General features: G+C 52.8%; 10 protein-coding genes across 10 annotated transcripts; 6 read left to right on the forward strand and 4 right to left on the reverse strand.

The window, feature by feature from the left end:
* The first annotated feature begins 359 nt into the window (after positions 1 to 359).
* On the forward strand, positions 360 to 3,455 carry BU25DRAFT_410809 (HCP-like protein). The gene is made up of 3 exons (XM_033706389.1): positions 360 to 694; positions 743 to 2,892; positions 2,948 to 3,455. Exons 1-3 carry the CDS (start codon positions 666 to 668, stop codon positions 3,325 to 3,327), a joined length of 2,559 nt encoding a protein of 852 aa, XP_033561858.1. The 5' UTR covers positions 360 to 665; the 3' UTR covers positions 3,328 to 3,455.
* Positions 3,456 to 3,624: 169 nt separating this feature from the next.
* Positions 3,625 to 5,208, reverse strand: BU25DRAFT_431416 (uncharacterized protein; the record flags this gene model as incomplete). Its single annotated transcript, XM_033708658.1, has 2 exons — positions 3,625 to 4,867; positions 4,925 to 5,208. The coding sequence occupies 2 exons, from the start codon at positions 5,206 to 5,208 to the stop codon at positions 3,625 to 3,627; spliced, it is 1,527 nt and encodes a 508-aa protein (XP_033561859.1).
* Positions 5,209 to 5,860: 652 nt separating this feature from the next.
* Positions 5,861 to 7,184, reverse strand: BU25DRAFT_410811 (ras-domain-containing protein). The gene is made up of 3 exons (XM_033706390.1): positions 7,042 to 7,184; positions 6,931 to 6,995; positions 5,861 to 6,878 (listed from the first exon to the last, which is right to left on the reverse strand). Exons 2-3 carry the CDS (start codon positions 6,981 to 6,983, stop codon positions 6,056 to 6,058), a joined length of 876 nt encoding a protein of 291 aa, XP_033561860.1. The 5' UTR covers positions 6,984 to 6,995; positions 7,042 to 7,184; the 3' UTR covers positions 5,861 to 6,055.
* A 1,311-nt stretch (positions 7,185 to 8,495) lies between these two features.
* BU25DRAFT_341120 (uncharacterized protein) lies at positions 8,496 to 9,833 on the forward strand (the record flags this gene model as incomplete). Its single annotated transcript, XM_033702845.1, has 2 exons — positions 8,496 to 9,372; positions 9,421 to 9,833. The coding sequence occupies 2 exons, from the start codon at positions 8,496 to 8,498 to the stop codon at positions 9,831 to 9,833; spliced, it is 1,290 nt and encodes a 429-aa protein (XP_033561861.1).
* Positions 9,834 to 12,693: 2,860 nt separating this feature from the next.
* On the forward strand, positions 12,694 to 13,952 carry BU25DRAFT_57877 (glycoside hydrolase family 45 protein). Its single transcript, XM_033711925.1, has 2 exons — positions 12,694 to 13,155; positions 13,207 to 13,952. The coding sequence occupies exons 1-2, from the start codon at positions 12,815 to 12,817 to the stop codon at positions 13,550 to 13,552; spliced, it is 687 nt and encodes a 228-aa protein (XP_033561862.1). The 5' UTR covers positions 12,694 to 12,814; the 3' UTR covers positions 13,553 to 13,952.
* Positions 13,953 to 13,976: 24 nt separating this feature from the next.
* BU25DRAFT_392915 (MFS transporter-like protein) lies at positions 13,977 to 15,649 on the forward strand. Its single transcript, XM_033704675.1, has 3 exons — positions 13,977 to 14,174; positions 14,227 to 14,525; positions 14,573 to 15,649. The coding sequence occupies exons 1-3, from the start codon at positions 14,055 to 14,057 to the stop codon at positions 15,630 to 15,632; spliced, it is 1,479 nt and encodes a 492-aa protein (XP_033561863.1). The 5' UTR covers positions 13,977 to 14,054; the 3' UTR covers positions 15,633 to 15,649.
* A 156-nt stretch (positions 15,650 to 15,805) lies between these two features.
* Positions 15,806 to 17,707, reverse strand: BU25DRAFT_468706 (uncharacterized protein; the record flags this gene model as incomplete). The annotated part of the gene is made up of 4 exons (XM_033710735.1): positions 17,080 to 17,707; positions 16,959 to 17,016; positions 16,407 to 16,911; positions 15,806 to 16,193 (listed from the first exon to the last, which is right to left on the reverse strand). The coding sequence occupies exons 1-4, from the start codon at positions 17,218 to 17,220 to the stop codon at positions 15,806 to 15,808; spliced, it is 1,092 nt and encodes a 363-aa protein (XP_033561864.1). The 5' UTR covers positions 17,221 to 17,707.
* Positions 17,708 to 20,026: 2,319 nt separating this feature from the next.
* BU25DRAFT_491283 (sulfate permease 2) lies at positions 20,027 to 22,719 on the forward strand (the record flags this gene model as incomplete). Its single annotated transcript, XM_033711554.1, has 3 exons — positions 20,027 to 20,291; positions 20,343 to 20,914; positions 20,963 to 22,719. The coding sequence occupies 3 exons, from the start codon at positions 20,027 to 20,029 to the stop codon at positions 22,499 to 22,501; spliced, it is 2,376 nt and encodes a 791-aa protein (XP_033561865.1). The 3' UTR covers positions 22,502 to 22,719.
* An 84-nt stretch (positions 22,720 to 22,803) lies between these two features.
* Positions 22,804 to 24,921, forward strand: BU25DRAFT_57964 (uncharacterized protein). The gene has a single exon (XM_033711926.1). The coding sequence runs from the start codon at positions 23,069 to 23,071 to the stop codon at positions 24,650 to 24,652; it is 1,584 nt and encodes a 527-aa protein (XP_033561866.1). The 5' UTR covers positions 22,804 to 23,068; the 3' UTR covers positions 24,653 to 24,921.
* BU25DRAFT_458558 (uncharacterized protein) lies at positions 24,738 to 25,142 on the reverse strand (the record flags this gene model as incomplete). The annotated part of the gene is made up of 1 exon (XM_033710218.1): positions 24,738 to 25,142. The coding sequence occupies one exon, from the start codon at positions 25,140 to 25,142 to the stop codon at positions 24,738 to 24,740; it is 405 nt and encodes a 134-aa protein (XP_033561867.1).
* Positions 25,143 to 26,399: the final 1,257 nt, after the last annotated feature.

Below are 26,399 nucleotides of genomic sequence, written 5' to 3' on the forward strand. Positions count from 1 at the left end.
AATGGGTGCTTCTTCATCGTGTCGAAGGCCTTCTAATGCACTCGAAATGGAACCGCGAATCACCGCTCCAGGTTCTTCCGTGATTCGACGCAAGAGCGGCGTCCGCTCTCGAACGCTGCGATAATATTGACTCCGCCGCAGAGGCATTGTGCAGGAGCCAAATGAAGGAACGGGGATATCAATTGTCAGTCTTCAGACGCGTCGTCGAAAGATACGTCGCGTGCCGTGCAGCGACGTTCGTGATGATGACGGAGGTTGCTTACCGCTGCGATGACAAATGCGGCAGGAGGTCACCGAGGTTTGACGGGCCGTAAACACTTTCAACTGCTGCGCTACTTTCTGCAATTGTAGAAAGCTTCTGATAATGGATTTGTAGTCAATGAATAAACCGAGACCACAGCCATGAGAACGTGATCTTGCGATTACTTGCTGGACCGTTGAATGTCTGTTGTAGTGACGTAGCTGGTGATTGGCCGTTGAGCTCGATCTTAGCGGCATCCGCGGTCGGTCGACCTGGTCAATGGAAAGCTGGCCTCAAGCAAACAATATCACCACAACACCCGTAGCGAGCGTTCTCTACCTGTGTTTGCACCTGTGAAATGTCGCAATGACCGTTTCCACCTCGACACATATTCACATCCTCTTACCAGAAAGATGAGGCCACGATGGCAGCGGCTCGTACCGCTCTTCTTTGGTAAGCTCATATCCTGAGCACCATGATAGCATCCTGACTGACCACTAGTACTGTAGTCATACTATCGACGTTTCTCGCCTTCACAACGGCGCAGTACGGCGGTAGTGACCATGCGCAAGCACAACAGAAACCGCTAGGCAGGAGCTCTGCGCCTTCAGGAACGGCACAGGCGGGTGCACAGCCAGCATGGAAGTCGGGATGGGGCACCACAGAAGAGGAGGAAAGTCAGGGCAAGAGAAATGTTGCATTCGAAGAGGCAACTTCGCTGCTCCACAAGGTCAAACCAGCGGCGGCACCTTGGTGGAACTTCGATAAGAATGCGGGTATCGTAGGAGCAGGCGCATACTATGCGAAGGAGTTGTTCTTCCTACTCTTCATGAACGGACCCGCCGAACCCCAGCCTTTTACGACCGATCCGCAACCGAAGAAGCTTAGCCAGCCTCTGTCGCAAGTTGTCAAGCTGCTGGAAGATGCAGCGGCGCAGAAGGACGCAGATGCGATCTTCACACTTGCAGAACTAAACTTCTACGGCAACTACTCGCATCCGCGCAACTACTCTGAAGCTTTTCGACGATACCACGAATTGGCGACGCTCAATGGAAACGCCTCGGCGCAGCACATGGTTGGGTTCATGTATGCTACTGGCATTGGAGGCGCAGTGCAGCAGGATCAGGCAAGAGCTATGCTATACCATACCCTGGCAGCAGAGGGCGGTGACGTGCGATCAGAAATGACCATTGCGTACCGCCATTCATCTGGGATATCGACACCACGAAACTGCGACGAAGCTGTGTACTTCTACCGAGAGGTCGCCAGGAAGGCTATCGCATACGTGCGGTCTGGACCACCAGGCGGACATTCGATGCCGCGGGAATCTTTCAGAATCGCTGATGAGGAGGGCGGTGTCTATGGCGAGGGCGCAAGTGCAAGTAGCTCAGGATCAAACGCCAAAACGGGCAGTGTCCACTCGGACGCCTACTCTTCCCTGGATGATGTGGTCGAGTACATGGATCTCCAAGCCAGGAAGGGCGATGCGAGAGCAAGCTTCAATCTGGCTAAGCTGAACTACGATGGTGCTAGAACCTCGAAACGAGACTTGCCAGCCGCAAAGAAGCGATTTCTGGAGCTCGCTCGTATGTACTGGGATAAGAACGGCAAGACAAAGCAGGGTGTGTCACCGCTTACTGAGAAGTTGGCGGCCAAGGCGGCTGGGTACTTGGGTCGTATGTTCCTACGGGGTGAAGGCATGCCTCAGAGCTTCGACATTGCCAAGACGTGGTTCAGGCGTGGCATTGAGCACGGCGATGCGCTCTCACAGTACTCGATGGGCATCATGTACCTGAAGGGACTTGGTGTACCGGAAAACGCCGTCAAGGCTGCTGAGTTGTTCGGCGCTGCCGCAGATGACGACCTCGCGGTGGCCCAGGTCCGTCTAGGTGCGCTTTTCCTGGACCAGGGTGACGTCCCTACAGCGATGAAGTACTTTGAGTTGGCAGCACGACATGGACATCTCGAGGCCTACTACTACCTGGCCGAGCTCGCACACCACGGTGTTGGCCGCGACAAGTCCTGTCATGTTGCTTCTGCTTACTATAAGATCGTCGCAGAGAAAGCGGAGCTCATCTCGACATCCTTCCCTGAGGCAAATGAGGCCTATGCCAACGGAGATCTTGAGACAGCGCTTGTCCGTTACATGATGGCTGCCGAACAGGGCTTCGAAGTCGGGCAAGCCAATGTCGCATATTTGCTCGACCAGGTCAAGCCCAAGCTCACTCTTGGCTCACTTATTCCCTTCATGCAGAAGAAAGCTAGTCTTGCCAGTGACGCCGTCCTGGCATTGATCTACTGGACGCGCTCTGCTGAGCAGAAGAACGTCGACTCCATGGTCAAGATGGGCGACTACTACCTACAAGGCTTCGGAACACCTCCGGACCATGAGAAGGCAGCTGCTTGCTACCAAGCTGCGGCTGAGACTCTACGAAGCGCGCAATCCATGTGGAACCTGGGCTGGATGCATGAGAACGGCATCGGCGTCGATCAGGACTTCCATCTCGCAAAGAGACACTACGACCTGGCGCTCGAAACCAACCCTCGCGAGGCACATCTGCCAGTCCTGTTAGCTTTGTACAAGCTTAGGTTCCGCAGTTGGTGGAACACCATCACCAACGGGAAGATCAAGTCCATCCAGGACGAGCCCAGTAAGCCACCCATTCATCTCACCTATCTCCACGTACCCCACTGACATTTTCATAGCCGTCAAGAAAGACTTCTCCCTCTCCGAATGGCTCAGCGCCTTCCTCGAAGCCGAACTCGCCGGCTGGGATGACTACGAGCCCGACGACTACGAAGACCACATTGACGGCGGCGACGGCTACTACGGCGACGAAATCGACTCGGACATCCTCGAGTCGCTTGTCATTCTTGCGCTCAGCGGTGCTTTGGCGTTCTTGCTGTATTATCGTGCGCAGAGGCAGAGACGACAGGAAGAGGAGAGGCAGAGACAGCAGTTGCAGCGTCTGCAGGCGAATGGTCTGGCGCCTGTTGCGCCAGCTGCGCCGCTGCCAGGTGGGCAGCAGGATCAGGGGTTTCGGCCGAATGATATGTTTTGGGCTGGTGGTGGGGCTGGGCTGTGAAGGATGTGTGGGATGGGGGTATTGCATGGCATGGCGTTATGGTGGCATTATGAGTGTTTTCTGAGGTCGGGACGATGTACTATGGCAGTTTGTATCTAGAACTATAGGTGTATACATCACGTTTGACGCATTATTCATGAAGTTCCAGTTTTCTTGAGCTAATCGGTATTCTTACTATGCTGATGTAAAGCTCATGACTGACATGAATCTATATACCCAGAACGCCTGCTATGCTAAACGCCAATCGTGAAACAAAACGCCAATCGTGAAACAAAACGCCAATCGTGAAACATATGCTCATTGCGCAGCTTCGACCGTCTGCCCGAATGCCTCGCCCTGCAACACCGCCTCTCCTGGCCCAGTGCCAACCTTGGCCTCAGAGTTGTTTGCGTTCCCCGTGGCTTCGTCGCCAATATTAATCCACCCCCGCACCCTATCCTTCTTACTCAGAATACTGTCATCGTTCGAAATGACCTTCGAAGCATCGACGCCTTCAAACTCGAGATCAGCTACACTGGTGTTCGCGACCTCGATGCCCGAATTGCGGAGAACCTGCAAAACCGCCCTCGCATTCAACCTCAACACTCTCTCCGGCTCTTTCGCACCAAAAACCTTCGCCGTCGCCCACGGAAACAGAATCCCGAAATCACTCTGCGACAAATGCGCACTCGCAATCGGGTAGAAAATATGCGGCCCCGGTTGGGATGAGGGCGCGGACGCAGGGCGCGCGACCACGCGCTTGGTTTCTTGCATGTTGGAGCTCCACTTGAAGAACCCCTCGCTCAGAATCGCGAGCAGATTCGAACCGCCGCTGGGTGCGTCGTACGATGGCATACTCTTGTTTCGTAGCCATGCTGTGGCGGGGGATTGGATGGGGAGGGTCCACAGATCGAGAAGGATGACGGGATTGTAGGGTGTGATTTGCGCCTTCAACGCGGAGTTGGAACGCGGTACGAAGAGTGGCTTGTATGATGCTGGTGCGTTGGAAGAGGTATGGTATACGGATTTCACGAGCTGGACGGTTGTTGCCGCGCCGAAGGAGTGACCTGCGAAACTAATGGAACCGGGCTCGTGAACGGAGAGTAGGTGCGAGAACATTGTCAGCATGTCTTTTCCGCCGCTTTTTGTGGCGTCTTCGGCGACGTTTTTTAGCCGCTGGCGTGTGTCAATTTTCAGCAGCGCGTCGTGAATGAGCCCCATTTCCCAGAGGCGGATGCGGAGTTGGTTGTCGCGGGCGTTGTAGACGTCGGTTGAGGGCTTGTGGTCGATGCGCTTGTAGTCTACGCGCTTGGTCTTCTCTTTTGAGTCGGGAGTGTGGATGAAATTTATGGGTGAGCTGCCGTCGCGGTGGTCTGGGGCTACTACGACGATTCCGTGGCTGGCGAGCGAGCCGCAGATGTGGGAGTAGGCGTTTCGTGAGCCGCCGAGGCCGTGGGAAAATATCATTACTGGCCACCGCTTCGACTCTGTGTTGGGTTCGAGGATATCGGCGTTGGAGTGTACAGGTATCGAGGTATACTGAAGAAGCTGCGGAAACAGTCTGATCATTTGTTAGTATTCAACCTATCCTCCTGTGCTCATGTAGTGGCGGACTTACGAGAAGATGCCTGCAAATGCGCTGTTCGCCCCCAAAAACCGCGCGTATGCAGCAATGTACTCTCTCTGTGGGCTTGGTATCCACCTCACGGCATTTTGTTCGCTATCCTGTCTACAAGGATAGAACACTCTGAATGCCACGGTGGGCAGATCTGCGGGTGGCGCATCGTCGCTGGGGTTCTCCAATTCGCTTGTGGGAATCTCTATGTCTACTGACCCTACTTTGTGCGGTCCTGTGTATGCTGGAAACGCAGGGGTAGGATTGATGTTCTTGAGCCACGTCATGTTCGCGAGCGCCGCGGGATTCACGCCCTTGAGTGGCAGAGAGGACGGGATGGCGGAGCGGAGCGATTGGAAGACTCGTGTGAGCGACAGTTTGGTGTATTGAATCTGAAGTACGTTGATCGGGTATGTGATCGCTGAACAACAGGACAGAAGGAATGAGTAGACGAGTGGCAGAAGAGACAGCGAAGAATGAGAAGAGAGAAGAGACGCATGAACCTGGACAAAAGAAAAGACATCGGCATGACGCAAATGTCGCAAACACCTTGCCCTATCGTGGGCACTAAGGCCAGGAACCAGTCCGAGGCACGCGACACTCGCGAAAACCTGGCCGGTGACATCGACGCCGGCGTGGCGTCAGACCTGGATCTGCCGAGGCACCCGCAGTGTCAACGATGGTCGGGACTTGTCGTGTTCCGATCATGTTGATGAGAAGTATACCACCGGTTTCTCACAGATCTGGAAGCATCGCAAAAGTCGTAGAGGTGTACCGCGTTGTGTCGCGTGCTTCAGGGCGTTTGACAGCCGCATTTCCATGGTTGTGGTCTGCATATGACGAAACCTTATCTGCTTTATCGGAACAATGGCGCTAGGCTCGGTCCGGAACTGCAACCGATGCCTGACATGTGACAGCGTTCTCGTAGAGAGCGAAAGTCTAGATGTTTGACTGACAGAATATACATTAGATTAAGAGAGAAAACTCGCTCGCTCATATATGCACAAGAAACAGCATCCCCACATGAAGACGACATCCATCCCCACACGAAGACGACAACCATCCCCACAAGGAGACGACAACCATCCCCCACCACCCTGGCTCCAGCTGGCCAGAGAAGCCTCCCCCAGAGTCTCAACAGCAACCGCCTCCTCTCCTTGTTCCACCGCTTAACCTGAACACCTCTTCCCACTCCGTTCTCGGCTTCTTCTTGCCTCCTCTCCACCTGACTGATCCGTTGGGATGCCCGCTTGTAATGCTGCTGGTGCCATCGTCCCACCCTAGATCGCCATACTGAATGCCACTCTGCGGATCATCTGGATCAATCTCGCCCAGCTCGATCTTGGTCAGTATCATCCGTGCCAGCCTGTTGAACAGCTCTTCCACGTTCTCTCCGTTCAGCGCGGAGACCTCCACCGCGACTGGTATCCCGTTGGCGCTTGCCCACCTTGATGCCGCTTCCTGGGAGACTTCTCTCCCTTCCGGCGCAATAGTGTAGTGGTTGTTCAGGTTCAGGTTGAGCGAAGATTGGCTCGAGGGCGTCGGCGGTGGTAACCCATAGTCTGAGCTCGGTGTGCTAGCATAGCTGTATCCAGCTGGCGGCGCACCTCCTTCTACCACATCGCTCTTGTTCCCCGCTAATATGATGGTGATGTCTGGCCCAGCCAGCGCGCGCGCATCGTTCAGGAACGTCTGCAGCTGCTCAAAGCTGCGCCAGCTGCTGACATCGTATACGAGGATTGCGCCGGCAGCACCGCGGTAGTAGGAGCGACTGACAGACCGAAAGCGTTCTGTGCCTGCTGTGTCCCACAGCTGGAGCTTTATGCGCTTGCGGTTCGAGAGGGAGGACGATTTGCGGTCGGCGATGTGGACGATCTTGGAGGAGAATTCTACGCCGATCGTTTGAGAGGAGAGGACGCGCCATTCATCGCGCACGAAGCGGTGGAGGAGGCATGATCTGGGTGGTGGTAAGTATGATGCTGTGTGGGAGGCCATTGGGATATACCGACTTTCCTGCACCGCTTGGCCCAAGCAGTACTGTCTTCGCTAGGTAATCGTACATGCTCCCCAGCTCCTGCGCACAGTCAGTAACAGTCCTCTTATGCTGCGCGTGCTCATACCTACTTGTGTGGGCGCTTCACCGCTCCGCGTCGAGGCGATGGACGTCGCTCGATTCCTCCCCATATTGACGTAGTGTTGTGTGCTTGTCAAGTTCCAACGTTCGGCAGCAGAGTGCAGAGTCAATTGCGGGCGGCTCTCTCGCGCACCGGAGGGGTAGGTCTGGTGTCCAACAAGCTGGGATCGTGGTGCGGTTGTGTTGTTGTACTCCTTGGCTTATCTGTGACGCCAGCGGAGACGAGTGGATACGAGCCAACCGCGGCGCAACGGTGTCACGCGACGATCCATAACCTAGCTACAAAGGGTGGACTATCAGACCGCCAACAAAGATGCGTTGTTGCAGCGGTCAAGATTTTCCATTTAGGTTTACTGAAATTCGGCAACAGCCGTTCGTCCATTCCATACTCGAAGCATGCTATTGACAGACGCATGAGACCGGTACTGCCGCGTTGAGCGGACGTTCAATACACAAGCACAAAGGCACAGGAGCTTATGGTGCAGGTCCTCAAGCATGAAAAGGTCGTTCGGGAATGGATACTGATGGAGACGTCTGATCTATGATACTCAGGCCGTCCAAAAAGGCGCATTCCCGCCAATCGAGACTCTCGAGGCACCCGCTCTGGTCGGACTCATAGTTCACAATGACATGTGATAACAAGCAGAGCCACAATTCCCTGTAGCCTCGAAGATGTGACGAAGCACTGCGAGAGCAACACTAGCGATTGATTGCTCACAGGGTCAGATTAGCCAATCACAAGCCCCGCACTAACACTAGCGCGCTTTGGAGAAGCTTCTTAACAAACAGTACACTCCTGGATATCTATCCAACATGTTTTCTCCTTGCCTATACACAAACAAAGATAGCAGATGCAGCAATCCTATCCTGAGCAGCTCCTAATAGCGTCTGAATTCTAGCAGCTTCTAGTAGTGTCTGGATTCTAGCAGTTTCTAAAGCCATATCAGCCAGCAAACACTTGAAGGGTCCAACTAGCTCATTTGAAGACCATCTGTTCACTTATCACGTCACACCCACTTTCCCCACACATTCAACATAACGGACTTATCACCTACACTGCCACGCCACAGCAACATCTCATCATCAACATCAGACTGCCCCACCATGGCCGATCGGGTTCAGAAGACTATGACGCCCTGGAAGACACCACAATGGCTGCTCGAAGCCGCCAAGAAGCGCTCCGGTGTGCCCCATCAAGCCTTCCTGAATAAGCTGCAATACATACGTGACCATCCGGACGAAGTGGAGAGCAAGCTGCGTGAAGACGCAACTAGGTCTGGAAGAGATCGAGACGCGTTCGCAAATATGTTGGCGGGGATGAGGAAGAGCGCGCCACAGGTTAGGCTGGCTCAGAGGCCCAAGGAGGTCGGTGCGGGAGCAACAGTGGAAGAGGCAGGAGCTGCAGTTCAAAGCGTAGAGTTCTCTGGGGCAGAGAAATCCATGCAACAGACCGATACGCCCAGCCCTGTTGCTGTAGGAACACCCTCAAGTCCAGCGCCTCACGACCGTCGTTCCAATTCAGAAGCAAGAACGGCTACACGGAGTACGGAGCGTTCTGCTCTACCTTCTCCACATGTACAGCGTAGAGTGACTGCAAAGGGTCAAGTCACCAAACCAAAACAAGCCCAAAAGCGAGACGCGCGAAGTACAAGTAAAGACAAGGCGCGAAAGAAGTCAGGGAACATAGGAAGAACAAGCAGCGATGCAGCATCACATACGCTTGAAAACTCAGAATCAGCATCCACGCGACCGGCCGCACAGTCGTACCCATTCCCGACTCGACCCAGCATGCCAACCTGGTACACCTCGGTCTCACAACAGAGTCTGGCACAACTCGACCGGAGGCGTCCCCAGGAGCTTGCCGCTATCGACGCGCTGAAAGACTGCATCAGACGATGTGAACAAGAAGGGGATAAGAGCAAACTCACCAAAGAGTACAACGATCTACGCAACCATATTCACAAGGCCGAGATCAAACTAGATATGGATAAGGTTAAAGCCAAGAAGACGCGCATCTTGACAGAGATGGGACTGCCTCGCATCTTCAACAAGTATGCCGACTTCCCCTGGGACCTCAAGGCTGACGCATGGTACTTGTACGAGAGGTGGATGAATGAGGATTTTGAACAGGACATTCTCCGCGGCATCGTCACTGTCAAAGGCAAAGACAGGAATGGTGACCGTCTGGACCGCGCTTACACGACGAAGCACCCAAAAGACCCCAAGATCATCGGCAACAATGGGGCTGTGATCGGTCAGTGGTGGCCTTCGCAGCTCTGTGCTGTCCGTGACGGTGTGCACGGCGCGCCACAAGGAGGTAAGTCATGTCTCGCTCCTTTCAAGAGCTCTACTCACTCACAGATAGGTATCTATGGCGACAAAGACAGAGGTGCTTACAGCATTGTACTCTCGGGTGGTGGGTACCATGACCGAGACGACGGTGACACCATCGAGTACAGCGGCACAGAAGGAAGTAACTTCGAGATTAAGGCTGCAACGCAGTCGATGATCACTAGCGCTAAACTCGGGAACCATATCCGCGTCCTGCGTTCCTCCCAGCTGCCCAAGTCAAACAAATATCGCCCTAGCTGTGGCCTACGCTACGATGGGCTGTACCAGATCAAGTCTTACAAAGAGGTTGACCTAGAGAAGCAGATGTACCGGTTCCATCTCGAAAGGGTTCCAGACCAAGAGCCTATTCGGTTCGAGGGCGTCACAATGCGACCCACAGTGTTCGAGGAAGAGGTGTATGAGAGGTGCAAGGGCAGGATCTTATGATTGAGACCGACGTAGTCATTGCACTGTCAACCGGCATCCTACCTCCTGTCGGCACAGCACCAATTGTCACCGGCCCGGTCGATGTGGCACCTTCTGCTACCGATCTTCCCCCCTTCCTCGTTGAAAATGGCACCATTGTTGCTCCCCTTCCTGGGATTGACGTTCCCGTCATTGTCATCCTCCCAACCGGTATCTCCAACCCTGTTGATGCTAATGCATCTGCATCTGCTGTGACCAATGCCACCGTCAGCTTGACCAGCACCGTTGGCCTTACTGTCACCGTTGAACCCACCCTGATCGGCACTGATGTCCCTTCAGTCGGAACTGGTCTGCCCATCACAGTTTCTGAAGGCCCTTACGCCAACGTAACTGCCATCACCCCCACCCTTGTTCTCGTCACCGGAACTGGTGATGCTGTAGGAATGATCGCACCTACCCTTGATATTGAGCCCACCAGCGCGCCGTATACCAATAGCACCCCTGACACCGCCACAGCTGTCGCTCCCATCGGCACCGGCATTGTTGTTATTGGCACCGGTGTCCAGGTCCATACAGCAATCTCCTCGTTGCGACCATCGTCCCCGTTATTCCTATCATCCCCATCCCTACTATTGAGGCATCTGCTTCCGCCAAGGCAACTATTCTTCCTCTCACCCCTGTCGCGACCATTGGAGCATCTGCTTCTGTCGAATCCTCCGTCGCAGCGGAAGCTACCATCCTCCCCGTCGTCGATGTGGCTCCGGCTGAGGAGACTGTACCGGCCGTCGCTGTCCCTACTATCCCCATTCCTCCCGTCGAGGCTACACCAGTTGTGTCCATCGTCCCAGTCGCTCCGGTTGCTCCTGCCGCGACCGAAGTTCCAGTCGCGCCTGCTGCACCGGCCGCTCCCACCTTCCCCATCCTTCCCATCACACCCCTGGTCGCACCCGCCGTTGGATTCCCCCCTCAGTAGGTTACTAAGCGGATCCGATGTCTTTGTCCCATTTTACTTCGGCCTACGCTTTGCTTCGTGCCTCGCTTTGCTTCGGAGTTGCCACGGGTGCGCGCCTAATGTTTAGTCTATCCACCAGACTGTGAGAAGAACATGTCAAATTTCGGTTTTCGCTATATGAGATACATAGCTGCGACTGTTAGCACGCTTTTTCCAATCAAGTCAAATACATTAGACAAACGTTGCGTGCGTGCCTGTAGTGACTCCGAAGTCTATACATGTACTCTTCGACGAGCGACAAGTACCTTCCGCGTTTGCTCTTACTTTATTCTCTCTCTTTGGCGAGTGCAGGACAGAGCGCACAGATCTAAGACCACTGGGTCCGGACACGCCGGCCGAGGATGGGATTTCTTGGGTTACGAGGCCCCTAGGCGAAGAGGTTATGGTTGATGGGTGTGATGTCCAGGTACCGAGGGATTGGCAGGGGACTTATCAGGAGGGTAAGTTCAATGATTTGGTGAGTAGGTTGGGAGAGTTGAATGATGAGGCATCGACAATGAGTGGTGGTGTGAAGGGTGGTGCGGGTGATTTGGGAGTTGATGGGAAGGGCGTTGTGTATCAGGGGTGGAACGGGAAGAAGAGGGTGGTGCAGCGGGTTGTGATGGTTGGTGGGTGTGAGTTGTTGGTCGAGTGAAACTTGACGCAGAGCAGACCTGATATTGAAACTGGGGTGATGAGCCAGGTGTTGGAAACATGGAGGTTGAAGGATATCTGTGTCTGGAAGAGAAGGCGTGAGAATGTTGTCGCTTTCTAATGACTATGCTTGATGATTGCAAGATGAATAGACTTATCTTTGTATGATAGCAATGGTGTGACAGTTCATACGACCCATACGGTGTCACGTGCAGGACCATCCCTGTATACTGCTGACTACTGCTGCTTGGTTTGTTCCGATGTATATAACTGGTCGCTAGATACCTCCTTCATAAAACAACACAGTCTTCATCAACCTCAACCTTTACAAATGGTATACACAAGCTTCCTATGATCAAAAATGAAAACTTCGATGCACCTGTTGAGCTTTTTTTTTAAGCCAATATCTCAGGAGGTGTTCGGTCCATTGCAATGTCTCGGAGCATCGCTCGGTCCCGGTCGTGGCCTCAAGGGAGGGATCTGACCTGCGCTTGCTCACCGATCGTATGTTGTCGAAAGCCTAAGTGCTCTGTGCAGTGGCTGTCATTGTTCGGCAGAGGTGAAGTATGACGATGTATGACGATGTATGACGGTGATGGCTGTGTTCTCGGCCAAAGTAGTCAGGAACTGGTGTTTCGAATAGAAAAGAAGGGTCCGTCGAAAATGTATCCACTCTTCGCCAACATCAAATGTCTCTCACGTTGCTCCTCACCGATGTCATACCTGATCTGGAAATAAGCGCACAGAAGAATTAAGCGTGCTCGGTGCGACCATCCGAGTCCAGGCCTCCAAGTCTCGACTGCGTGCATCGGGCGTTATTTGACGTGCGTCGTGCCTGAACCCTGTAAACCGGTGCAATTACCGAACGTCGCTTCCATGTTGATAATCGTTGGCAAACAAAGTAGTAAGCGGGACAGGCGGATCCCACCCTTCCCGCGATACCGTCGTTCCAGATGAAGAGCATATTGTTTCTATGGGGACTCGACAGCGAAACGTGCTCACCTGGCTGTGAACAGTCACTCAGGCCCCGCGGCTTGATTGTTTCCAGGATGAATGAGCCGTATGTTCTGGAGATGCCCAGTGACTGGGCGCCACGGTACCACCGGGTGAAATGAAAGGAGATTTGTGACAGAGCATCTGCAGAGGCCCGCATGCCGGATCTGCACGCTAACCCGGCGACAGAAGACATCCGCAAGCCAGCTGGGGTAGATCGCGTAAGCTCAACAGGAAGACCAGAGTTGAGGAGGTCACCAGTTTGCGGGCCTTTCGAAGAGTATATATTGGGGTCGAAGCAGTAGAGTCTCGACCTCCGACACCGGCAATTTCTCAAGCTGCCATCGAAACTACCACATCCAGCATGATTTTTCTTCAACAGCTCGCCGTTGTTACCTTGGCAATTGGCACCGCCCTTGTCGACGCCCAAACCAAGACCGGAAAGACGACCAGATACTGGGACTGCTGTAAGCCATCATGCGGATGGTCAGGCAAGGCCTCTGTGAGCGCGCCTGTCAAGAGCTGTGACAAGAGTGACAACCCTCTTGCCGATATGGCAGCCAAGAACGGATGCGAGTCTGGAGGCACTGCCTTCATGTGCACCGATCAGAGTCCATGGGCAGTCAACGACGACCTTGCCTACGGCTTCGCTGCTGTCAAGCTCGCAGGCGAAAGCGAATCATCCTGGTGTTGCGCCTGCTACGAGTAAGTCAAATAACAGGTTGGTCTCACGTCACCGCTAACTGCTCCTTCCAGATTGACCTTCACATCCGGCGCAGCGAACGGCAAGAAAATGATTGTGCAGGCGACCAACACCGGCGGCGATCTCGGTGACAACCACTTCGACCTGCAGATGCCTGGAGGGGGTGTTGGACTCTTCAATGGATGCACCGCTGAATTCGGAGCTCCTTCCTCAGGCTGGGGTGCACAGTACGGAGGTATTTCGTCGAGATCCCAGTGCGACTCGTTTCCGGCGAAGCTGAAGGCTGGCTGCTACTGGAGGTTCGACTGGTTCAAGAACGCAGACAACCCAGACGTCTCGTTCAAGGCTGTTACATGCCCTTCGGCTCTGACAGACAAGACTGGATGCAAGAGGAACTGAGGAAAGGTTGAGACCGAATGAAAAGATGGGAGACTGACTGCATGAAGGGGAGGGGATTACGAAGAGTAGCTCGCAATAGCGCCCGCTGTTGACGCGTGCGGTATTGTTGAAGAAGGTGCAATGGAGGACCTAAACAAGGGTCGCTCTTCGCTTGAGTGCGGAATTGTTTCTGCGCCTGTCGCACGTCAACCTCAAACCTTATCATCTACGATATTTCAATTCAATGTCAATGAATGAATAACGACACTACGATGCCGTTTCATCTGTTTCTTGTGCATGTTCATCTTTCCAAATCTCTGAGACACGATGCCTCGTCAGCTAAACTGGAAGTGGGGTTAACCGAGGGACGGTGTCCGCGGACGAACTGCACCTAGCGTGGCGGATCCTTCGACTTCTTTGATGTTGTCATTGTTTGTTCTATCATCACGAAGCTCATTTTTGAAGGATGTTCATCGTGATGCTTCGGTTGTTGTGAGAAATCTGGAGGTCAAATACAAAGAATATGGCACGACCGAAATGGCTGGCGTCTTTGACGCAACACAGCGAAAAGCCGCCGGCTATGCTGAAGTTCAGAAGCTCGGATGGCTTCATCATTGGGACCGTGGCATTGGCGGTATTCACTGTAAGTCAAGTTCAGACTACTACCTGCTCTAACATGAGCTTATCCTATACAGGACATGTTCTTGTACGGAGTCATTGTACCTGTCATTCCGTTCGCCCTACAAAGTCACAGTCATGTTGAGCAGGACAGAGTACAGTACTGGGTGTCTGTATTGATTGCTATCTATGGTGCCTCACTCTTGGCATTCTCTCCTGTCTGTGGTTGGCTTGCAGACAGAGGCTCCTCTCGTCGATCTCCACTTCTGCTTGGCTTGCTTGCCTTGTTGGGTTCTACCGTGCTCCTGCAGATTGGAAACTCCACAGGTATCCTCATTGCAGGCAGAGTGTTACAAGGCGCTTCAGCAGCAGTCGTGTAAGTAGCTCGAGCCTCTATATGGCCTCTCAGCTAACGATATGTAGATGGGTAATCGGTCTTGCTTTACTGGCTGATACTGTGCCTCAAGAGAACCTTGCCCAAGCTATGGGGTACGTAAGCCTGGGAATGTCTTTAGGCATCCTCATAGCACCTTTATTGGGTGGCGTTGTATTCGATAGAGCAGGTTATGATGCTGTTTTCGGCATGGCATACGGCTTGATCGGGTTGGATATAATACTTCGACTGTTGCTCGTGGAGAAGAAAGTAGCCGCAAGATGGGATCCGGTTGCTGATGTCCAAGCGAAAGAAGCAGCAGACTCGCCCAGCAGTGGGCCTGCACCTCCGCAGAACGAAACGACCGACGCAGAGAAAGGCCTCACATCCGGGCAGTCAGAAACACGCGATCTGCCTGGAGGTATCGACATACTAGACCGTCGGCGCGACCGTCTTCCGCCCATTTTGGCTCTTTTGTACTCCCGCCGACTCCTAGCAGCGCTTTTCTGTGCTCTCATCCAGGCTGCACTTCTGACGTCCTTCGACTCCGTGCTCACTATACACGCTGCCAAGCTGTTTGGGTGGACATCGACAGGGGCAGCACTATTGTTCTTACCAATCGTAATTCCGAGCTTCCTCGCGCCAGCCTTTGGCTGGTTCAGCGACAAGTACGGTGGACGATACCCCGTCACCCTTGGGTTCCTTGGCGCATGTCCTCCCCTGATCTGTCTGCGCTTCGTTAATGAGAATACGATGAATGACAAGGTTATCCTTTGTGCACTACTTGCACTCATTGGACTGTTCCTCGCACTCACCTTTCCACCGATCATGGCAGAGATCTCAGGTATCGTTGAAGTGAAGGAGAAGAGTATGCTGGCAAGTGGTCGAGCTGGATTTGGGCCGGGAGGCGCGTATGCACAGGCTTATGGTCTGTTTAACATGGCTTTCGCTGGTGGATGCATGGTTGGACCGTTGTTGGCAGGCTTCATCGTCGAGGGCGAGGGTTGGTCAATCATGGCGCTGGTTCTAGGGATACTCTCAGCTGTCACAGCTGTACCTGCATGTCTGTGGTTAGGAGGGTGGATATTGAGGAAGGAGCAAGTCGAATGAGAATAGACTCAACACAGGCAGCAGTCTCTGTTCTACTACTTTACGTCAACTAGACTCGCTTCATCTACATGGAAGAGTTTGAAAAGTGCGTCGCTGGCTTGTTCGAAACAGATTTTGTTCATCTCTTTCTGCATCTGGGTTCTGCTGCTGACAACATTTTTAACCACAGTCGTTCAGTCAATGATCGCCTCGTCCGTAGCTTCTTGTGCTGCATCATCAACTGCAACAGGAAGCACTTTACCACCTTCCTTCCTGATGATCCCATCAACAATAACTGTATCGATGTCGGCTGAAGTTGAGTGCAAATTAATGGCAGCGACCGGGTCGTGCTGAGCTGCAGCCACCATGCTTGGACTTAGTGCGTCAAAAACGACAATATTCGCTTCGAAGCCCTCGGCAAGACGACCGATATTGCGACTCGTGTTTACAGCTTCAACACCCTTAATAATGGCCAGGTTGAACGCTGCCTCAACGCTCAGATTCTCCGGAATCGTGCGTGGCAACTTGCCTTGCTTCATGTGGTACTCCCCGAAAGTATTCCTTGCATTTTGCAGGCCAATGCTTGCCTCGGTGAGGATCGAACCTCAAGTGATGGTATGGCAGTAGACCCAGAGACTTGCATGATCCTGTAGGCCAATCGAGTCGCTCGTCGCGCCTCCGTCTATGAAGGGATGCATCAAAACAGTAGGGTCGTTCCATTGCCACTTGAAGCTCGGAGCTAGGCGTAGAGCTTAGATGAACACCTGAATTTAGATGCATTCAGCATCAGCAGACCTGATCTCGCCTCCATGGGAGATGACGGTGGACTCATCAGGAAGGTCTAGGCTCTTCAAGCTCTGAACGACCTTGCCTAAGCTCACGGAACCGTGGGTGGTTATAGTCTTGACGCCCTTCTCTTTGACTTGAGTGAAGAGCCCCCTGATCATCTCGGGTGGCAGAAGGAGGAGGTCGAATGCGAAGCCCAACGTGACGCGCCCTTCACCGAATGGTCCCTTGTCCGCGAGCTGATGGAACGTTTGCATAACCCAGTCTTTGAAGGGATTCGGTTGGATTCTCAGCGGATTGAACTTCTTTACACCCATGATGGGTGTGTAACAGAAGACAGACCGTATTCCGGACGACGCAGTAGCAACGACTCCAAGCTTGGCATGGTCGGGCGAGCAAGTGACATGCACATGCTTGACCACGGTGGTCGTACCTGCTGCGATACCTTCCAGCATAGCTGCAAGCTGGCCGTAGAAGACGTCCTCTAGAGAGAATTGGCATGACTGCAAGTTGCCTGCAGAACTTAGCAAGACGTGGCGCGAGTTTCCAGTCCAAACTCACCAGTCACCATGTATTCTAGCACTTGCTCATTCGCATGGCGCCCCTTGAGCTGTGTCTGCTAGCCATGGTGATGCGTGTCCACAAAACCAGGACTGGTAATCTTGTCCGTGCAGTCGATGACTTCCACTCCATCGCTTGTTTCGATATCCGATCCGATCTTTGCAATCTTCCCATTTTCGATCAAGATGCTCATGTGAGTAGGAACCACGTGGCTCTCGGTGTCATGGATAAGAACTACGTCATTCTTGAGTAGGATGTTCATAGCAGACGAGTCTGACGTGTTGGTTGCCTTAAGATTGTTTGAGGTTATCGTGCTGACCGCGCTCACGTTTCTGCTGTCTTTATAGCCCCGTCAACTTATGCTCCAGAGGCGATTACCTAAACTCCGCGGTCCCAGATTTCCTATCTCTTATGCAGCAAGATAGCTCGACTGTAAGGCGTGTACTCCAAATTTCGTCCTGAAGCGGTAGACGCAAGCTCCTACCGTTGACCCCGCTTCTAGAAATGGCAGCTGATGCCAGCGACCTGCCTTGTAAGGCCGAAGAAGTATAGCAATAGCGTAAACTGATGGGGGACGCTGTCGCCTTTCGTCTCAGGTCTCTATCCACATCAATTCTTCAGACACATCTACCGACTATTTCGGTTCGGCGTTCGGATTGCACTTAACCTGATCCAACGACATCCTGACCGCGCGAGACCGAGGGTGATTATCGGAAGACGATCTCACGAATACACAAATACAATCATCACAGACATGTTGTAGATGGCTAGGCCCTGGGCATGGTTACCTCAGAGCATAGCGAAGTCTCAGTTTGGTCTTGCAAAAGCGTGTGAGGCGTTCGTTACGTTGGCTGTGTTGGTTGAGTGAATGTATGATCGTTTCCAATTTCTCTTGGGCGGCTCCTGACAACTGTTCTGTTCATTGCTGTGACAGTTGCAAGCGTTGATGGGCAGTAGATAGAGAGGAGAGAGACTGGGTTGCAAAGACAACTGTTTGTGATGACGCAATCTTCCAAGACGCGTCTATGTAGAATCGAAAGAACGTCTTCCTCGGACAAAACGCGAGTCTTCAACACTCGACACACAACATCGTCAATTTTTTCGACGATGTTACTTTGGAACGTTACCATGAACGCATTTCAAGTTCCATGTTGCTGGAGGGTACAAATTGTAAACAGATCGCGCCAGTCATGGCTTTGATCTTTCGCTTATCGACAGTTCATGTCATTGTTCCAAGCATCACGCAGTTTCGCGCATCTTTTGCGACATCCGTAACTCAGATCATTCTTTTCGTATCTGAAATGATTTCTTCCATCCGAAGCGCCATACCATAGTCTTTCTATCGTGCTCAATCGATAGTCCGCATGCGGCGCCTGGAGATCTGTCCATCATCACAAAATCCAGAGTCGACGATACCGCTTCAGCCCTGAACCCTCTTATAGGGTATCCACGAACCGCGCTACCGGCCACTCCCGCTGCACTGATCGACCGGCATGATCGCGGTATGGGTATGCCTTGTTCGCATCCAGCTCGAGCTTGATTACCTGGGCCAGACACGCCAGTGTGTTTCGGAACGCCTCTATATTGATACACGGTTCCCGGCGTCAAAATATGCCAGTAAACTCTGAGGTTAGCCTTACTGCAGGCACAAGCGCTGTATGCAGTGCAGTCTGCTGCACCGGTCCCCAGGCTCGCGGCTAGACGAAGCCTAACACAGATTGCAAGATGTCCCTATTGTGGCCCTTTGCCTTGACCTTATTGAGCTCTACAATATCTTCTCCAGCACTCAGCTCTCGGCCTTGTGATGGACTGCATGGACTGCCGGCGAGCGAGTTTCGGACTGTCGCCAGGCAGGGTCAGGCGAATATGACCAGAGCATCACGAGGATGCCAAAAGCAAAGATCACAATCTGCACTCCGATCGTCATTCGTCCCGTTGACGAAGAGTGATGATCAGATAAACTACACCCTGCAGTATGAAGATGGTGCAATCCTGGTTATCACCCGGCGCACTGGTCCTCGGTCCACGAGCCACTTTCGAGCAGCAATGCAGCATTGTTCCTTCAATCATGAGGAAACACCATGTCGAAGCTCGCCATACAACGGAGAAATGGTTCTATTCTCCCAAGACTTCGGTCGAACGATCACCATGCATAGTGGGATGGGCCACGTTGTGTGCCCCGTCGTCTGTCAAACCTCGTGCGCATTCTTACTAGCGTACATGCGGGTGTGAGCGCCCTAGCCGTTTCATTGGCGCCAAGGACGCAAACTGATGTCGCCATTCCATGGCACGATTGCGATCTCTCAACCCTCGCTTTGCGCTTGCGGCAGCAAAGACCATCAAAGCTGCGTGCGGGTACGTTCTACTGTAAATGCACGTTAGTGCAATTTGTGCGAAATCTGGGGATTCGCGACACCAAAGACAATGTTGTCTGTTGTTGCTCTACGAATCCTCATTTCAGGTACGGTTGGAAGATACAACATACTACGTAACTAGCCAACCAATCTTCTCGGATCCCGCATGCAATCTATCGACGCCTACCAAGACCATCTCGGCTGTTCCTTCAGCCCAGACTTCACAAGCTCAGCGCCGTGCCCAGCCCAGGCTTCCAAATGTCTTGTTCTCTGCTTGTCCTTTGCCAAAAGATCTTGTACGCTCAAAGCACGTCATTTTCATTCGCGAGATGTGATTGAACGGAATTCTTTCTCTTGAGCTCGCCTCCCACGCCAAGTCAGTAAAGGCCGCTTCGAAGAGCGCCGACTTCTTGGACACATTAAACCATAGCGTATGAGGCGTTATCCTCCGGCGTGGATCTGGAACCTTGCAATCTCTTCCGATGTGTACATGAGAGATCTCCACGGGTAGTTTTCTGTGATCAGTATAAGGGTGCACCTATCCTCGTTCAGCTTCTAACAAACATTCCTGGAGAAGCCTAGCAGCACAACAGGTCGTCTCTGTCTTTCTCAACCACACATTGACCCACATGTGGTCTTTTGATTTCGCCTTATCACAACCAAGTATCTGACAAGGAAGCTCGTCGCTGCACGAGATAGCAACGCATCGTCAACATGGCATCAGCTGGGCGCGGCGTGGCCAAGGCCCTTGGTATCAACGTCGATTACCGCAAGGAGGCAGACCCTCTCGAGAACTCGGGCGCACTGTCAGTATCTTCAGTCGACACCTACGTTGAGCGGGAGCCTACTGTCGTCGAGTGGCTCTCCAAGTTCACTCCTTCATTCACGGCACTCAAGCGCTACTTTCGTAGCTTGTTCCCCTTCATTGACTGGATCTTCCACTACAACTTGACATGGCTCTTCGGCGATATTATCGCTGGTAAGATACATACGCCTTTCATCCGGTGATCAAAGAAGTAACATTTCCTAGGCGTAACGGTCGGCTTCGTTGTAATTCCTCAGGGTATGGCATATGCCTTGTTGGCACAATTGCCAGCTGAGTATGGTTTGTACACCAGCTTTGTCGGCTTCATTCTCTACTGGGCATTCGCAACATCCAAGGACATTACCATCGGTACTGTAGCTGTGATGTCTACGATCGTTGGAAACATCGTTGTCAAGGTGCGGAAAGAGCATCCCGAAATGACGGCTCCCGAGATCGCGAGGGCTTTATCCGTCGTTGCTGGCTCCGTTCTGCTCTTCATCGGTCTTACCCGCCTCGGTCGCATCGTCGAACTGATTCCCTTGGTTGCCATCACTTCGTTTATGACTGGTGCGGCTATCAGCATCGGAGCAGGTCAGGTACCAGCTCTTATGGGTATCACTGGTGTGAATAACCGTGGCCCAACCTACCTCGTCATCATCGATACTCTCAAAGGTCTCCCACAAACGAAGCTGGACGCGGCAATGGGCTTAAGCGCTCTAGCTCTTCTCTACCTCATTCGATTCTTCTGCAACTTCATGGCAAAGAAGCAACCTTCCAAGAAGAAGCTCTGGTTCTTCGTAAGTTACATCGATCGGCGAAGTCGCGTAATCGCTCACAATACCTAGATCAACACTCTGCGTATGGCTTTCGTCATCCTCCTGTACATTATGATCAGTTATGTCGCCAATCGCCACGTCAAGGACGCAAAGAAAGCCAAGTTCAAGCTCCTAGGCAAGGTTCCTCGTGGTTTCCAACATGCCGGCGCACCAAAGATGAATAACGAAATCCTGTCCGCTATCGCTCCTGATATCCCTGTCACGATCATCGTCTTGATCCTCGAACACATCGCTATCTCAAAATCATTCGGCCGCATCAACAACTACGTCATCAACCCATCTCAGGAGCTCGTAGCCGTTGGTTTCACGAACGTGATTGGACCCTTTCTGGGCGCTTACCCTGCCACCGGTTCCTTCTCACGTACCGCTATCAAGTCCAAGGCTGGTGTCCGTACGCCTCTCGCTGGTATCTTTACTGCCATTATTGTTCTCTTGGCTTTGTATGCCCTAACTGCTATGTTCTTTTATATCCCTATGGCGAGTTTGTCGGCCATCATTATCCACGCTGTTGGTGATCTCATCACGCCACCCAACGTCGTGTACCAGTTCTGGGAGACTTCGCCCCTTGAGGTGGTCATCTTCTTTGCCGGTGTGTTTGTGACTATCTTTACGAACATTGAGAATGGCATCTACGTCACAATTGCGGCTTCCTTTGCGTTGTTGCTGTGGCGCCAGCTCTTCACTCACGGCCAGGTGCTGGGCAAGGTCCGCGTCTACCGTGCCACTCCAGATTCGATCGCCCGCAAGGAGGACGGCGCCTTTGCTTCCAACGCCCTGAACGCTGCCCGCGAAGCCTATGTTCCCGTTAACCGTCAAGATGGCACAAACCCGAACGTCGACATCGAATCTCCATATCCCGGTATTCTTATCTTCCGCTTCAGCGAGGGCTACACATATCTCAATCAGCAGGGCTACATGGATGAGTTGGTCAAGCATGCGCAAACTATTGCCAGGCCTACAACTCTTGACCGCTATGCGAAGTTGGGTGATCGCCCATGGAACGACCCTGGCCCACGTCGTGGTCAGCAGGTGAACGTGGATGACAACCGCCCCATCCTGCGCGCTATCATTCTAGATTTCAGTGCAGTTAACAATGTTGATGTCACTTCGGTACAGGGTCTTATTGATGTTCGTGCTCAGCTAGACCGCTATGCTGCTCCTGAGAGCGTTGAGTGGCACTTCGCATCGATCAACAGCCGCTGGACCAAGCGTGCTTTGACTACTGCCGGCTTTGGCTACATCGATCGCGAGCGCTTTGCATCTCGCCAACACTGGAACCCAGTGTACAGCTATGCACCCTTGGACACACCCAGCCCCAAGGCCGGAGACGTCGAGTCTCAGGATGAGATTCAGACTGTCGGCGGACAGAAAGGTTTCAGTGGCAAGGTCTCCACACTCCACGGACAAAACAGGCCGTTCTTCCACATCGATGTACCGGCTGCCGTTGAGAGTGCGATTTCCGGTATTGAGCAGAAGTTGGCGCACGTGAGCACCGATAGCTCTGAGAAGAACCTTGGTCACACTGAGCTTTCCACAAAGCAAGCATAGAGACCCTCTGAGCGTAATGTATTTGTCTTTGATAGATTTTAGTTATCCTTCACTATACCACGATAGCCTTGTAATATTTTCTTTCCTGCTCTTGTTCATAGCCCTGCGTCCCCGTAGCGAACTGCTCGTGAACGTATCCGTGCTCTCCAGTGAATGCCTTCTGCTCTTGATAAGCCCAATACCGATATGTTCGGGACGCCAATCATAGCTTGATGTTCATGCCACAACCATGGCTTGCCCCAACATTTGGCATGACTTCTTGTCGCAGCTGATCTGCTGGTGCTGCAAGCAGACTAGCGTGACAGGGATATCGAAAGGTCCAGATTTCACCAACCGAATACAAGATCAAACCAACAGACTCAACCAACCTCCGCACACGCGCCGATCTTCTACACACGCCATCGTATGCTTGTTACTGCTGACACCTTTAGATCTGACGAATAGAATCTTTCTTGTCCCCGTGTCTTGGCTTGTTGTGTACCTTTACAAACCTCACGTCCCGCAGTCCGCGGCCGTACGCCATCACCGATTCAGCACTCTTATCAACATTGCACATCTTATCGGAAGATGCAGATACAATTGCAACCTTCTAAGTCGATACTGGCTGCCAACAACCGATTCGTTCTTACCTCGAAGGACCTGCAAGCCATACACTCGACACCTTCCCAAAGCGACAAATACCCATGCGACAATCACTCAAGAACCAAGATGCACGACCTCCCAGACGACATTTTGATACTCATCTTCTCCAGTTGCGATATTGACACTCTCTTTACCTTACGACTGACTTGCACATCTTTCTGTGCGGTCATCCAAGCATACATCGAGACTATCGCGCCTTCCTCCGCACGCGCCACATTTCCAGAATGCGACTTACTTCTTACACCGCCTAAGAACAGATACACCTTGCGCTGGTTACGCAACCTCATTCCAGCTCAACTAGCCAGTATCACACTCGACAAGGATAAACTTCGTCGTCACCCCTACGTCAACTCAGGTTTTCTTTACGGCATACCCAGCGAGAGCGACTGCACAGAAGCGACGTATTGGCGGCAGCGGCTCACCAACGGATGGCGGGTTCTGAGGTCATTTCATCTGATTTCAGCCAGGGTCTACTCCAGCTGCGACGACGAACTCAAGAGGCCGAACGCTTTCAGGAAAGTCAGCGGTGGCGTCCGAACAAGTCGACTCTGGCAATCCGTGACTTGTCAGTACGCCGGCTGTACAGAACATGGCATGAAGCATTTATTTGATTCAAAACATCGTCGCGACTCCCACGGCAGCCACAACGAGGCACAGAAAGACTTAAAAGACCCTATTTCAGAAGTCCGCCGCAAAGAAGCACAGATTCTAAGGAGGAGGCTAGCGCATGTGAAGACCTTGTCTGATCAAGACCTCCTAGACTACGTATACCTCTGGCGCTTACTCCTCCACGTTTTCCGACCTTACAACAAACCCGAGACAACAGTATGGCAGTTCACACAAGGCTGGTCCTCGTCCACTCCCATCCCGCGCCCAAACTGGCCCACTATAATCAGCGACATAGCACAAGGCTGCTCCTGGCTCAACTGGCTAATCCTACACATCGGCACTGCGCCATTTCTCTCCCAATGGTCACTTTCCCCACAACACCCAGACCATGCCACCAGCAATCAGATCCGCAACACCATCTGGTGCGCCTGGAACTCCCGCAGCACCCACCAAATCGAGATCGAGCGCGAATACATTTCGAAATTCGAATTCGCCCTACGAAAACGCTGTCTCTCATCCGAACGCCTCAAGCGCCTCGAAGCCGAAATTTCACGCGGAAGGAGTATTAATACGATTAGTCTGGACTGTATACCTTGGATCTATGACCAGCATCACCGCATTCCGCGGCCATCGAGTGATTTTCCGTGGTATGAGGCTGATCGGCCCGTGTGGTTAGATGGCGAGTGGGGTGTTACGAGTACGCCGGGGACGAGTTGGGGTCAACCGGGGGTGTTGAAGGGGGGTATGAATAGATACAAGAGCAACAGCCGGGAGAGTGAAATCGATTACCATGTGTGTGGTCCGCTAGCCAAGGTGCCGTATCTGGTATACTTAGGCACGGAAGAGGCGGGGAAGCTGTGGCCTGGAAGCGAAGGTGACGGGGCGGAACTGGCATTCTGAATGAACAACGCGGAATGAGTCTATAATCTATCAAATATCAACGGGACCAGCGGGACCAGTCTATGTCCAAAGAGCTCAGGGCCGCTCAGTCTCCTCCACCGCCCCCGTCGCCACCTCCACCTCCGCCTCCGCCATCTCCACCACTACACCCACTATCCCCACCGCCACTAGAGCTACCACCACCATCCCCTCCTCCTCCTCCTCCTCCACTGCTATAGCTCGATGTATACGTCGCTGTGCTGTAAGAGCCGCCATAGCCACCCCAACCACCGCCACCACCAGTCCTCACAGCCGGCTTTGGTGGATCGACTCTGACGTATTTCGGTGCTCCTCTATCTGTGTATACTGGGCCGGAGAGGAGCTCGCGAGGCATCGGTTGTTTGGAAGCAATGGATGAGGTTGAAGGCGCGGGGAGCTGGGGAACGATTTGGACGGGTGGGTTCCTCTTGGAAGGCGGTTTGGGCTTGCGGCCGAAGCAGAGGAAGCGCATTGTGGAATGCTTGACGAAGAGTCCGAAGTCGATGAATTGGAACAATGGAGGATTGAGATGCTGAGGGAAATGAGAGTTGATGCTTGACGCTGGCGTGGATGGAGACCACGTTGGTGCCCTCCCGTCGGTTTATATATGGACGGTATCTACTGTTACAGCCTGCTGCACTGATGCGCTTCCATGTAGTCTTCAGTGTAAGGCTGCTATCGAGGCGAAGCTCACCACCTGCGGTGACCGTATTGGGAAAGAGCGTGGCTGTGGTGCCGCGGCTATCCTTTATCAGGTTGTCATAGACGAGGACCCGCGATACAGCCGCTAAAATGGGTACTCTGTATTTATACAAAACCTGATGACACAAAATGATGATGCGGGTGTTCGTCGCTTGCGATGTCTTCTTTTTGCTAAGCTTTGTGGGTACATGTAAACACCGACATAAAGACAGCTACATTAGGCAGACACGCACACGTGCTGCCAATGCAAGGCTGCAATTTCGATTTTGAAGTCAGCCTTGTCTGCTGCGGCATGGCGCTGTCAAATCTGGCAGGGAGTACCACAGGCGCAGACCAGCACGCTCAGGTGATGCGTCTCGAGGTACCGAAGTGTAAGTCAGGACATCACAATTCCTTTGGAACTTACCCTGTTACGACAATGAACTCACATAAACCGTATCACCTGATAGTCACAAAGAATCTGCGATGTTCTCGGAACGATTAAGTTTCTGCACAGCACAAACATAATCCTTCATATGCCTCCAGATCTCGTAATGTTGCCTTGCTTCTGCGACAAATATTGGATCATCCTATCCTTGCGCAGGAATGGATGGTTTCCACTGTGCAAGCTCCTCTTGCAGCCGCTGACGGGACACCGGTAGCGTTTGACCATGTTGCCGTGTCGAGATGCCTTGTGTCGCTTCAAATCTGCTAAACGTCCAAACACTCCAGAACAATTGGGTTCATGGCATTTGTATTGACCGTGTTGATTGATGCCGTTGCTGAGTATGAAGCTAATGATTTGCTGGGGTGGTTCGAGGACATCGGCGGCGAATCATAAGAGCGGGATGGTGTGATGGAGTTGGGGTCGGGAGGCTTGCAAAGATATCCTTTCGATTCGATGGTTCGAGGTGGTAGTGGTCACGTGCGAGGTGATCGGAGGTGTATTAGATCTGACTGTAAACGGAAGGCAGTGTATGTAGGGTAAAGCCACTTGTTCGTCTTATTCACACAGCATCAAGGTGCAGATGTAGAACAACGTGCATGT

This window comes from Macroventuria anomochaeta (genome assembly GCF_010093625.1).
Source record: "Macroventuria anomochaeta strain CBS 525.71 unplaced genomic scaffold BU25scaffold_16, whole genome shotgun sequence".
NCBI lineage: Eukaryota > Fungi > Ascomycota > Dothideomycetes > Pleosporales > Didymellaceae > Macroventuria > Macroventuria anomochaeta.